The sequence below is a fragment of the Balaenoptera acutorostrata genome, chromosome 10 (genome assembly GCF_949987535.1).
Source record: "Balaenoptera acutorostrata chromosome 10, mBalAcu1.1, whole genome shotgun sequence".
Taxonomy (NCBI): Eukaryota; Metazoa; Chordata; class Mammalia; order Artiodactyla; family Balaenopteridae; genus Balaenoptera; species Balaenoptera acutorostrata.
Window position 1 is genome coordinate 51,876,268 of NC_080073.1, and position 13,484 is coordinate 51,889,751.

The 13,484-nt window shown below is 35.6% G+C and overlaps 1 protein-coding gene across 2 annotated transcripts in view; it reads right to left on the bottom strand.

Annotated features, from left to right (window-relative positions):
* PDCD6IP (programmed cell death 6 interacting protein) overlaps nucleotides 1-13,484 on the bottom strand; it is a 61,750-nt gene that overhangs the window by 10,482 nt on the left and 37,784 nt on the right. For both annotated transcript variants that reach the window (XM_057554410.1, XM_007191507.2), the window contains exons 10-14: nucleotides 11,460-11,637; nucleotides 7,411-7,522; nucleotides 6,349-6,518; nucleotides 1,426-1,674; nucleotides 939-1,073 (exon numbers count right to left, since the gene is read on the bottom strand). In XM_057554410.1, coding sequence (XP_057410393.1) covers nucleotides 939-1,073; nucleotides 1,426-1,674; nucleotides 6,349-6,518; nucleotides 7,411-7,522; nucleotides 11,460-11,637 — 844 coding nt within the window. The remainder of the gene's footprint in view (nucleotides 1-938; nucleotides 1,074-1,425; nucleotides 1,675-6,348; nucleotides 6,519-7,410; nucleotides 7,523-11,459; nucleotides 11,638-13,484) is intronic.

Genomic DNA, 13,484 nt, shown 5'->3' on the forward strand with positions numbered 1-13,484 from the left:
TCATGATCATGAACAAGTTCCCAATTCCTAGAGAAAAGTCAACTTCTTAATAAAGACTCTAAACCTATTTAAGTGGAAGTATTAGATTTGCACATTCACTTCAGAAATGCAGGCATCATTTCAGAAACCCTCAGAAGAATTTCCAAAGGCACTCTGGTGAGTTTTCTCAGCTTATCTATTTCAACAAAGCATTTTAAACTGAATTAAAATGGCATTTTACTATCCTCTCTCTTTGGAAGGCTTTGGCAGTATTTCTATGCTCTCTTCAGAGGGTTTGACATTATATCTACCATATTTACATCAAGATAACTTTATTAAGTGATCATTATGGAGTTAAAGTACCAAAAGGAATTATGTATTTGAAAAACTTAAAAATCACTTGTTCCCTCAAAAGCAAAGTAATTGGTAAAAACAAATATAAGCATTTCCCTAAAATATTTAAAGGAAAGGCAAGAAAATACTTAAACATATTTAGTAAGCACTCTGAGTCATAAGCAGATCACAAATCTATCATAACCCAAACCACCAGCACAGAATATAAAAGCCATACACACCCCCTTCCCCACCATATATCGGCTTTGACTACTACTCCTGTTCCCTCATAATTCACTCAGATTGGCCAACTTTCTATCCCCCAACAAAGTGTCACTGACCTTTTGACCTCTCTGTGCTAATTCCTGCTACCTGAAATGAATGCCTACACACCCTCTTTCTGCCTGGTGAAATATAAAATTCATTCCGCAAAGTTCCCATGAAATACTCCCACCTTCATTAAGCTTTCTCCCATTTATACCAAAGCTCTCAGGGGCCAAAGTCATTAAAGCTAAGAAATTCAAGACAGAATGATTTGGTCCAACTGGAAATACCAATTAACTTCCCAAACTATATCCTCACATCCACACTGGTTAGTTAGCTCTTGTTTCTTTTGTGCTTCATACCTTTGTGCCCTCCTTCAAATTAGCTACAAGTTCAACAAAGTTGTCATACGCAACAGCTAAATTCTTCAAAACTTCTTCTCTTAAATTAGCTTCACTGTTAGACTGCTTCATTTTTGAAAATTCCTGGTGTGAGACCTTGTTAAAAGAAAGATTTATGCAGTTACACTTATTTATCAAGTTAATATAGCTCATAACATTTGTACTGATACTTTCCCAACTATGAAAATCATATATGATTTCATGCAGTTATTACTAGATATTTACCTAATATATTCCTTTTGGAGTAACACAGTACTTTACAGCTTTCCTTAAGTAAAAAATACCACAAATTCAGTGGGTATGAAAATATAACCAATAACGTTTACAGATTTCTATTAATATGTAACATTTGCAAAAAACACAATCCTAAATGGATACAGATTTAGTCCAGGTTTATCCTTCCTGTAATTTTTTTAATAAAAATCTTATTAAAGTATATAAACTTTACCTGAATATTTTTAAGAAGTCCTTCTTGTTTCTTTAGAGATTCTTGGACTTTAGCTGTAAGACCCCCATAGATTCGATCCAGTTCAGTAACAGAAATAGCTTCCTCATTTATCACACCATCTTGAGCCAGAGCAGTCAAAAATTTGCTCGTCATGTCAAAATTCACTGATTTCAGGTCATTCTCCAGCCCCTCTCTTTCCTTCTTTACTTCATCAAGATTTGTCAGTAAGGATTTTAAGACATTTACAACCTAAACAATTTTAAAAACTTAGTTTAATTGCCCAAAAAACAGAAGCCAATTTCAAGAAAGGAACTATATAGAAAGGTTCACCAGGGTCAGGGAGAGACGATCTCTCAGAGAGCCAAGTATAAATTGTACATCAGGTTTATTTAGATACAGACATTGCTGTACCTTTACTGGATTCAGATTACAATAGCAGCAGCAATAATGATAACAGGTCTATTGAACATCTATTATGTGCCAGGCACTGTCCTAAACACTTTACAAATATAATTTAATGTATTCCTTACAATACCCCATAGGGTATATATTTATTACCTCTATTCCACAGATGGAGAAATTGCGTCCCAGAAAAATTAAGTTAACATGCCTAAGGTTGCACAGCTACTAAAAGGAGCAGAGGTGAAATCTGAGACCTAAGTCTGCCTAACTCCAAACCAATCTCTTAACCTCGCTACACTATATTGTATCCTTGTCACGAGGTAGAGGAAGGTATATATATATTTTTAATATTTATTTTATTTTATTTATTTTTTGGCTGCGTCGGGTCTTAGTTGCAGCATGTGGGATCTTCACTGCAGCACACAGGATTCTCTCTAGTTGTGGCGTGTGGGTTTTCTCTCTAGTTGTGGCACGTGGGCTCCAGAGTGCATGGGCTCTGTAGTTTGCGGCACACGGGTGCTCTAGTTGAAGCGCGCGGGCTTAGTTGCCCCACGGCATGTGGGATCTTAGTTCCCTGACCAGGGACTGAACCCATGTCCTCTGCGTTGGAAGGCGGATTCTTTACCACTGGACTACTAGGGAAGTCCCCAGAAGGTATGTTTTTGTCCAGTAAAGAGATACCCTACTTTGCCGACCTAGCGAGACTGAGAGAGAGAGAGACATGGGGACAGAAACAGAGATACAGATATATACGGAGAGAGCACTCGAGAGAGACAGACAGACAGACAGAAAGCTGTAAGCCGTATGTTTCTTTTATATCCTGGGAGAGAAAGAGCGGGCGGGTTCTGTACCTCTCTTCGCATCATGAGTTCTGCCTCTTACTCGGTCCAGGCAGTCTCTGACTAACACCCACATGATTCATAAACACCCCGTTGTAGTAATAGTGTTAGAGTGTTCAAGCCTCCTCTAAGGCCACACATGAGCTGCCCCCTTTCACTCACATCTCTTCACACTTCTGCTAGGACCAGCAGGGAGAACAGCAACCCCAAGCCCCCTATTCTGCTTGCCCCAGGGATGCTCATAGAAAGAAAGTGGGGAAAGACAAAGGAAGAAGGGGCCGTCCATGAACCCCATCTACACCCCTGTCTGTCTTCTTACCAGCAGCACTTCCAGCTCCAAAGGATCTGCTCACCTACTGCCTGTTTCTAAGAAGCTCTGTCCGGCTCTTCAGTTCACGGCCTTAGTTAGCTCCCTGACAAGAGGGTCCAGGGCGACCTTCCCATGTGAAAACCAAAGACCTGAGGAAAAGTCTCAAGTTTCTTCTACATTTTGGCCTCTGTTACCACCATATCTCCTAAGTGTCCTATCTTAAATTCAGTCTCTTAACATGCAGAGCAGTGCAAAGAAATGGTCTTAGTGGTCCAAGAGGCATCAAACCACAGACACTCTAAAAGGAAGGAGAGGAGAAAGAATCATACCTGGATGGACATCGCAAAGTCTATTAAAGGTACCTAGTGGAATTTGATGTTAGACAAAGTGGAGCAAAGTCTTGCTTCCAAATGACTTCCAGGACATATTGTTAAATGAAAAAAGGTATGTCGCATTTTGAGTGAGAAGGGAAATCAGAATATAAAGCTATACACACACATAATATATGATATGTAACTGTGTGCATATGTATTTTTCATAAAAATAAAAGCACTAAGCACAAACCAAAAACTAATGAATATTGTTACTTACATAGAGCAGATGGGAACAAGGTAGAAAGAAAAGGGGTGAGATTTCTCTGCATGAACCTTTTGAATCATGAACATCCTTTTACACATCCAAAACACAAAATTAAATCAAAACGTGAATACAGAAACAAATGAAACTAGTTGTCTAGCAAAGTGAAATATGATGACATAGAAAAAAATACTTCAACTCTGACTACACTCCCTTAGTGAATATAATGGGCTTAGTTACTGTGTAACCAAGGGCAGTTTACCTGGAAAACTCAATTTTCTCACCTGCAAAACAAGAATAATAGTACCTATATGTCAGGACTGTTGTAAAGATTGAAATAATCCATATAAAGTGCTCAATGTAATTTCTAACAGGCTAAGTGTTCAGTCAGTAGTAGCCATTATTATCAACTGTTAGTTAGGTTTCATGGTTTAACTCTATACTTCATGTGCATTGTGGACTAAAGAGGGTTAGGCATCTAAGCACTTAGACAAGAACAGAGTAACAACAAGGAACAGACCAAGAATTAAGTATCCCTTATTTTGCTGAATTACAACTATTTCTGTAACTATGGGACACATTTTGCATTGGGGGGATATAACAGCATATAAATTTGAAAAGGCTGTGACAGTTTTATCTGTTGGCATATTTAAACTGATAATGGAACCTCAACCATGACTATGACCCTATGTGAAGTTTGCTTGGCTATTAGGAGAGTAAGAAATGTCATTTTCCTCTATATATGTTATGTCTAACAAAAGTTAGAAAATGTTTAAGTAGCCAAGTGAAATAAAGCTGGGGGAGAAAAAGGAATATGCAGAATTGGTCTTAAAAAATAGTCTAGTAAACAAAGCTGAAAGTCAGGAACACTATTATCTTGAAATAGACTGACTGTCTCTTACATAGTATAAAAACTAAGATCCTCTAAGTACCTAAAACCAGATGCCCAAACAGAACAAAGACAAATAACTAGTTAGTTGGCCTGTTCATAATGAGAAAAAAACAGCCCTACCTGTTATGCTTGGACCTCTTAATAAAACATGTACTTTGTATCACTTTAATAATCAGCAATTCAAATGGTTGAGTTTTTCTCATAAAAACTCTGGCTAATGTGTCACCAACTACGATGACAACTATCTGAAATAGCTTTAATAAACACATGATGTTTGCCTTTTCTGATAAAGGCACATGATGAATGAATATTAAGAACACCGAAAATTGTTGATTACCTCTCTGCAGAAAATCTAGTTTCAGTAAAATCACTTCATATTGACTATAAAAGTTTTCTTCCCCTATGTAATACCACTGTGAATTAACAAAGCAGCTACTACTGAATAAAATAACACACCAGTACATGCTCATTCTGATTTTGCTTAGCAAAGACCATTTTTGCTTTTCTATAGAAAGCAGGAGAATAAAAGGACAAAAGCCATATAAGTTCTGAGTCATGCATGTGACACTAAAAAGAAAAAACGAGGATACTAAACAGAGATGTTTTTTCTAAAATAAAAAGGGGCCAGAACGTGTTGCTGTTCTATGGGTCTGCAGGCTCTGCTCTTCACAAGTTAATCTTCTAACCACCTTCCTTTTCTCCCCCACATCCTCAAAGCATCCAACTGGCAGTCACTGTTCCCTCAGGCACCCCTGCCTTGAGACGCAGGCTCTGTGCCCACCCACCAGCGCCGTCTTCTCCTCACTTCGGGGGCTGCTTCCACAGAACCTCAGGAGCCACTCTGGACACACCAACTCACTCAATCTTCTCGGATCCTACACATGTCCACTTTTCTGCCTGTCTACTGTTCTCATGAAGTGCCAATTTCTTAAGCCTCCTAAGCAAGGAGCTCCAAATGCTGGAACATAAGTACTTCATCACCTAAATTCTCACAGTATAGTTGCGACACTTTTCAATTTCTACCCTGTATTACAGTAATCCTTGTATATGTCTCATCTTCCACACTGGATCGTGAATTGAGGGTAAAGGCTGGATATTATGTGCATCTAGCATAGTGCCTTAAACAGTAGCTATTCATTAAGTCTTGGCTGAGTAAATACACGAAATGCTTCTGTGCAAAGACAAATAAGGAATGACAATGATAACTTCTGAGAACTACTATCCCAGGAAATTCACCTTTTTCAAGAAGTCTTCAGCACTATCTCTTGCCCTTTGGCTTATTTTCCTGTGTGCTTCGGGTCTCCTCTTATCCTCCTACATTACTTCACAGTGATCAGCCCACACTCTCCCCTTTTGGGACTTAACGAATCACACACCCCACTACTGATTTTCTCCTTCCTGTCACCAGTAGAAATGTCATGATCATGTTATCCATTTATTAGATTAACAAGTACACCTTGACAACTTTCCCTTCAGAGGTACTCCCAGTGGAATATGGTGGAAGGTGGTATAGAATGATGTAAGAAACAAAGAATCTGTGGTCAGAAGAGTATCTGGCCAATCCAGTCCTTCCACTTCAATGAAGTTCCTATACTTCCAAGCCTCTCCCTTTTATAAAATTTGAATTAAACCTGTGAACATATGAGGTACCTAGAATACAGTACCCAGTTCATAGGAGGCATTCGATACATGGAAATTATTACTACAGTATAGTAGTATTATTAATATAATTACTTTTTACATGGTGTATATATCATGTTACTCTAAAAACAAGCACCTCAATGTACATCCGCATTTTTAGAAAGATGCCAGTAAGAAAAAAAATTGGTAATTCATTGTATATAATGGCTTGAACATAGTTTACATAAGCAAATGATCACCCACATCAAAATGCATGTCCTCACCTCGCTGCCCTGCATTGTCTTCGCTGGGTTAGCAGACGGGATGGCAGCATTCAGCTCCAGCTCCGGCTTACACAGAAGTGCAATGGTGTCCCGGTGAGCCTGGTAACGCTCTTTCACCTGTCCATCTGCTTGCATAGCTTTATCCAAAACAGTTCTGAAGTTGCTTCCCTCTGTGGAGGGGAAAAAAAAAAAATGTTACCAGAGCACAGTACTGATTTTAACAGTAATGTATATGAGCTGGTTGTACTTTTAATTCTCTTCTCCAACTTTACTTGTTTCCCCCTTCTATAAGTCCCAATTCACTAGATAATAGAAACTGAGCTATTAGTCTTTGCATTTCTGGTTTTGGAAAAATGACAAAATCAATTATAAAGCAAAAGCACAGTTATACCTTAAAATACATTTGTGGTTACTGTCCACCAAATAAAAGCCGATCGACATTAGTCTAATCTTTTCCTACAACTTGTGAATATAGAAAGATAACATTCACTCCAAAAATTGTCACAACTTATTTCAAAAGTATTCCTCTCTCAAAGGATCACTCCTTAAATCTGACTTAAAAGAAAAGCAGATATATTTTTAGAAAAATCTCAATAGTATTAATTACTTTTACAGAGAAATAAAACAAGTCTAGACATCATTTATCTTAACAAGCACAAAATCTTAATATTCAAAGTCTTAAAAATAATAATTTGGTTTCAGGTTAACTGTTAAAACTCATCTTTTACTACCCACTACTAAGTGAAATGAAATTACAAAACCATATATATAATACAATCTCATTTATGTTTTTAAAATATGCATAGAGCTTGGAATAGGAAATGAGAGTTATTACAGGATCATTTTAATTTTTACTTTCTTAAGAATTTGAACTTCTCATAATGAACGTGGATTACCCTTGTTATTTTTTGTCTTACACGGAACTGAAGAAAAACACCTGGATTTTCATAATAGCAGTTTCAATAAAAACACGTTTACATCAGAGCCTACTTCAATCAAGCAAAAAACGTGGATCCAAACTGAGAACTTACTCAAGTCAAAGTCACTTATGCACATTCTTACCTGCTCTTAAAGGCTTATAGAGTTCATTGGATGGCGTCCTTTGCCAGCGTTCCTTGAATTTTGCTCTTAAATCATTGTCAGTTGTTTCTTCTTCATCCAACAGTCTTAGTGACTTTTAAAAAGAAGGTAAAGCAACAATGAAATATTTCTGGTGTAAAAAATTTAAAACATTTTTTAAATGATCATACTCAATACAGGTGAGAATTAGTGAGATCCTACAGTACTGGTTAGAATATAAATTAGTACAATAATTTCTGTTGCAGAAACCCAAGTTACATTTAACAAAAAATCTTGTAAAAATTTAAGACTAGGTTAGCCATTACCTTACTCAGTAAAATTAAGAAAGAAGACTAAGAGATTATGCACATCCATGTACCAAGACTACTTTAAACAAGGATGTTTTTAAGATTAAAACAAATAGAAAGCCTTTAGACCACTGAAGCCATAAACAAAACAGAGAGAAAACTGATTAATTCATGAAAATAAAAGATTTAGACTTCACTACCAATACAACAAACTGAAAATTAACATATAAAAAAAATGCCTTTCTAATGCATAGCTGAGAAGACAGGATAGTAGAGGGCCTGAAACACAAGTGCTAATCCACCAATGGACACAAGTGCTAGAGTCAATGGTATCTGCTAATTCCTGATAGCTTAGAGCAGAGGTCTGCAAACTTTTGTGTCAAACATTAGGGTAAATATTTTAGGCTCTGTGGACTATAGTCTCTATCACATATTCTTCTTCTCTTTCTTTTTTTTATAATTCTCTAGAAGTGGTAAAAATCATCCTTAACTAGTGAACCATATAAAAACAGGCCACAAGGTAGAACTGGCCTACTGTCCATAGTTCACCTACTACACATTCTCTAATGGCTTAGAGTGTGAATTTAACAGAACATGAATAGGAGACAAGAAACACAGGTGGAGTTAATAAGAGGAGGAGGTTAGATCAAGGGCATGATCTTCCCTCAAACTGGGTCACTTCCAAATGGGTGACACTTGGTGGACAAATTTTTAAAAAGGAAAACTGCCCGAGAGAAGGGAACTTACCTGTCTGAATCTTGGCTCTAAATAGAAAAGAAGTATCACCTTAAGATTCCTAATCAAAAGCCTAAACTTAGAACTGGAAATCATAATACCTGTGTGACACAAAGTCCTAAGATGAATTTCAGAGTAAAAGATTAACCACAAAGAAAAAAAAAAAAAGAAAGAAAAAATCTTCCAAATTAACAGTCTTAAAATACAGGAACACACCAAAACAAAACAAAAACAAAGAACAAAAAACACTGAAATAAGAGGAAACAAACCACAATTAGCAAAAAATCAGTAAAAATAACAAATCATGAAACCAAAGCACAAAGACCACAGATACTAAGATGATAAAATAAAGAATATAAAATAAATATATTTACTATGTTTAGAATAAGAGATAAAAGTATGACAGGAGAAAGAGAATGACAAGAATTGAAAAAGAACCAAATAAAATTTCTGGAAATGAAAAAAATAAAATGAAAAAGTTAGGAAGTTAATGGATAGTTAAAAACTGCTGAGATATAACTGAAGAGAGACAGTGAACTGGAAGACAGACCAGAAGAAATCATGCAAAATGAAGCACAGAGCAACAGAAAATACAAGTGGTTAAAAGACCCAGAAAATAAAGGGAGAAGATTCAACATCAGAGATCCAGAAAGAGATAATAATGAGAACAGGGAAAAAGTAATATTGAAAGAAGTGAAAACTAAGAACTGTCTGGGATGGATGAAAGACACAACTCCTCAAATTCACCGGATCCAACAGAATATCAAGCAATTTAAATGAAAATAAACCCACACCCAGACACATCATAATGAACTTTAAAGAAGAAAAATAAGTGTACAACTTCCATGCTGTTAAAAAGAAAAGAAAAAAAAAAGAAAGAAATGGAGGAAACTCAATAAAACCAGGAAAAAGTGAGGGTGAGGAGGGACAAAAAAAGAAGGAAATCAAAAGAGTGAGACAAGTAGAAAATACAAAATATAGAAGAACATGATTCCAAATATATGAATAATCACAGCTAATATATATGGATTTAACCCTCTACAAACAGAGATGAAGATTGTCAAACTAAAAGAAAAGGAAAAACCTTAGTATGCGCTATTTACAAAAGACACAACCATAAGGACACACAAGTTGAAAGTCAGACACAAGAAAACTACAGACCAATTATCCTTTATGAATATAAATGTAAAATGCTCAACAAAATACTACCAAACCAAATCCAGCAGCACATTAAAAGGATCCTACACCATGACAAAGTGGGATATACTAGGAATACAAGGGTGGTTCACATCAAAGAATCAATTAATGTAATACTCTGTATTAGTAAAATGAAGCAGAAAAAACCCATATAATCATCTTGAGATACAGAAAAAATATTTGACAAAATCCAACACCCTTTTATGACAAAAACACTCAAAAGACATGATTCCGTTTATCTGAAATGTCCAGCCAATTAATAAGCTGGATGGCTAGCCTGAGACAATCTCCCAGAAAGAACAAGAGCACAAAGAGAAAAAGTAATAGAAACTTTAAGAGATGTGCGACTTCCCTGGTGGTCCAGTGGTTAAGTCTCCATGCTCCCAATGCAGGGGGCCCGGGTTCGATCCCTGGTCAGGGAACCAGATCCTGCATGCTGCAATGAAGATCTCGCAGGTGGCAACAAAGATCCCGAGTGCCGCAGCTAAGACCCAGCACAGTCAAATTAATTAACTAATTAATTAATTATTATTTTTTTTTAAAGAGAGAGAGATGTGAAGAACTGACCCAGAAGCACCATCATCAATCTAACAGGAATTCATTAGGAGAGAATGGAGGAAAAAAGAGTAACTGAAGAAACAGAATCCATGAATCTAAGATGGAAAGGGCCCAATAGCTCCCAAGCAAGATAAATTTATCATTTAAAAAATTAGTGGACACTTTAAATTTTCTCAAAATCAAGACTAAAATTAAATTTGCTACCACAGAGATAAACACTCAAAAACAGTATCAGCTTCACAACTTACAACTTACTTAAAATGAGACTCTCCAAGTACAACTGACAGAATAACAGTGACTCTGACTCATAAGGCTGTTAAGAACACCAAATAAAATAAATAAAAATCCTTCATATTAAGATAGGCAGACAACAGACATATCATATACACTAATAAAGCCAGTTTTTCCTTAATTATGAGATGAGCTTTTTTCCACATTAATATTTCTGTTTTATTTTAGTTCATCCTTTAAATAACCCTGGAAGGTATATAGTCTCATCCCCAAGGTTCACACTGTCATAAGTACTTAAGTACTCCGTCTTTGCCCCAAAGTACTTGGATATGATGTAAATACAACATCCTCTGATAGTTAACTGAAAGATCAAAACATGAATTAAAGCATTGAGAACAGAAGTCACCTAAAAAAGATGACTCCTAAACTGACAAAAGCCAAAATAACCAGCCTGAATATATTTATAGCTAAAGAAACAAATGTATCAATAAAGAAACAAATGTATCAATTAGGTGAAAGCACAGTAAAAGGAGAATAACATTGGCAAATAGCTGTCTTTAGCCAAAAAACTTTAGTGTTCCATTCTTATTGATAAAATCTCTTTTCTACTAAAAGATAGGTATAGTGGGCTTATAAAACATTTGATAGCCTAACTTCCTTAGTCTGATTCATTGTTCACCAGAGACCTAATCTTTCATAGGAAAAAAAAAAGAATTAATTATGAAAAGCTTGAACAGTTTGTGTGATAGTAATTTCTCACAGTATACTAGTTTTACACAATGGTCGTACAAGTTTCAGTAATGTGCATTTATATACCCTTAAGACACATATGACCCCATTTTCACTCAATCAGAATTCCTGTTGAGGCTGAAGAGCAGACTCTGTCTGGGCCACAGCAAAGTCACCTAAATGATGAGTGCTACCTTGTGAAACCCAATAGGAAGAAGCCTTGAGTCCTAATCCCTGCTGGACACCAAGGGGCTGAAAAGTTTTTACCTGAAAAGCAAATCTCTTAAAACATACCTCATCTAGGATTTCTCTATTTCTTTGTAGAAGTTCAGGTAGCTCTTTGATCAACTGATCAACAGTCTGGATGCCTCCCTGTTCAATCACAGATGTGGACTTAGTCAGTATAGACTGAGGTACAGTATCTCCAGATATATCTTCAATTGCTGCTGGAAGATTAAGTGAAGCTAACACCCTGAAAAAATGAGATACTATGTCATCTAGAGGTCTAATCCTCCTTTAAAACACTGATCTCCTATATCCAAATCAATAGCAGCAGAGTTAGCACTCCAAAAAAGTGGGTAAGCCCTGTCAATGGAAACATAAAGCAAATGTAGAGGAAAAAACAGAAAATCAGTGATTGATAAAATTAAAACAAACTCATTAAAGTGTTAAGTTAGGTTCACAGTTCAGAACTGAAAGCTAAAAGGTAAGAAATATGCATTAAAATATACTAGATACCTTTGGCTCACAGGTAAACTTAACTTCTTTCAGTCTAAGTAATTAAAAGTCAAAAATTCTATTTTAAAAATGCAATCTTTTATCACACTCCTGATTGTTATACTGTCAGTGACAAAACAGAAATAATACACAAAATGGTTATAATTTCATATCATCTAAGCAAAATTTCAAGAGTACATAGTTGATCTATGTATTAATACAGCATCTTCATCTGTTCGGTTTTGTGGCACAATAGCTATTATTCTATTATTTCATTTACATAATGGAGGGGATGTTAGAGTAAACTTATGTTGCTTTCTTACTGGAAAAAGTAAAATGAGGTCAAAACCTATGCGTTCATCAAAATTAAAAACATGAAAAAGCAAACAAGACTAGGAAAAAACATTCTCAGTAACATTTCTGATAAAGGCTTGCCTCTAAAATATGTAAAGAACTCTTTAAAAATGATTAAGAAGAAAAACTCAGTTTCTGAAAACGAGCAAAAAGATTTCAACAGACACTTCACAAAGACATATGAATGGCTAATAAGCACATGAAGAGTTGCTCAACATCGTTAGTCATCCGGGGAATGAAAATTAAACCACTATGAGATACTGCTACACAAACACTAAAATGGCTAAAATTAAAGAGACTGACAATCCTAAGTTCTGATGAGAATGCAGAGCAAGTGCATTTCTCAAACAGTGCAGGAACAATGACTTTGGAAAACCATCTGGACATTTCATGTGAAGTTAAACATACACTAACCATACAACTCAGCAATTCTAATCCTAGGTTACTTACCCAAGAGAAATAAAACATGTCCACACAAAGATCTGTACATCAGTGTTCATAACAACTGAAACGTCCATCAAAAGGTGAAAGAATTAACAAACTATTTAACCATAAAAAGGAATACTGCTCAGTAATAAAAAGAATCAAACATACATAAAACATAGATTATGCTAAGTGAAAGAAGCCCAACACATTTTTAATATATACTGTTACATGCTGTGCATACTGCAAGTATTGCATATTATACATACTGTAGCAATACCATACACTGTATATAATGCACTATCAATATATATCATATATAATGTACTATTTACTGCATATAATGTACTATATACTGTCATGCACATATTGCACATGCTATAATGATTACATTTATATTAAATTGTATAAAAGGTAAAACTAACCTATGGTGACAGGGAGCAGATCAGTAGTGGCTAGAGGGTAGAGGAGGAGGAATTGAATGGAAAGGCATGAGGGAATTTTTTAGGGTGATGGATATGTTCTCTATCTTGATCATGGTGGTGGTAGTTACATGGGTATACATATTTATCAAAGTGATTTGAACTATACACTTAAAATGGGTGTATTTTATTGTGTGAAAATTATACTTAATATATTTTTTAAAACAATGTATTATTTTCTTAGTCTTCAATCCACCAAAAACAAAAACTGTTTCAGAATACTGAATGTACATGTATCTTAACCTTGAAAGTTCATTTCTACTTCACATTTCCCTCAAATAAATATCTCCTAAAATACAAATTAGTGGTCAAATATTTTCACTTTGTTTCAGTAATTAAATTT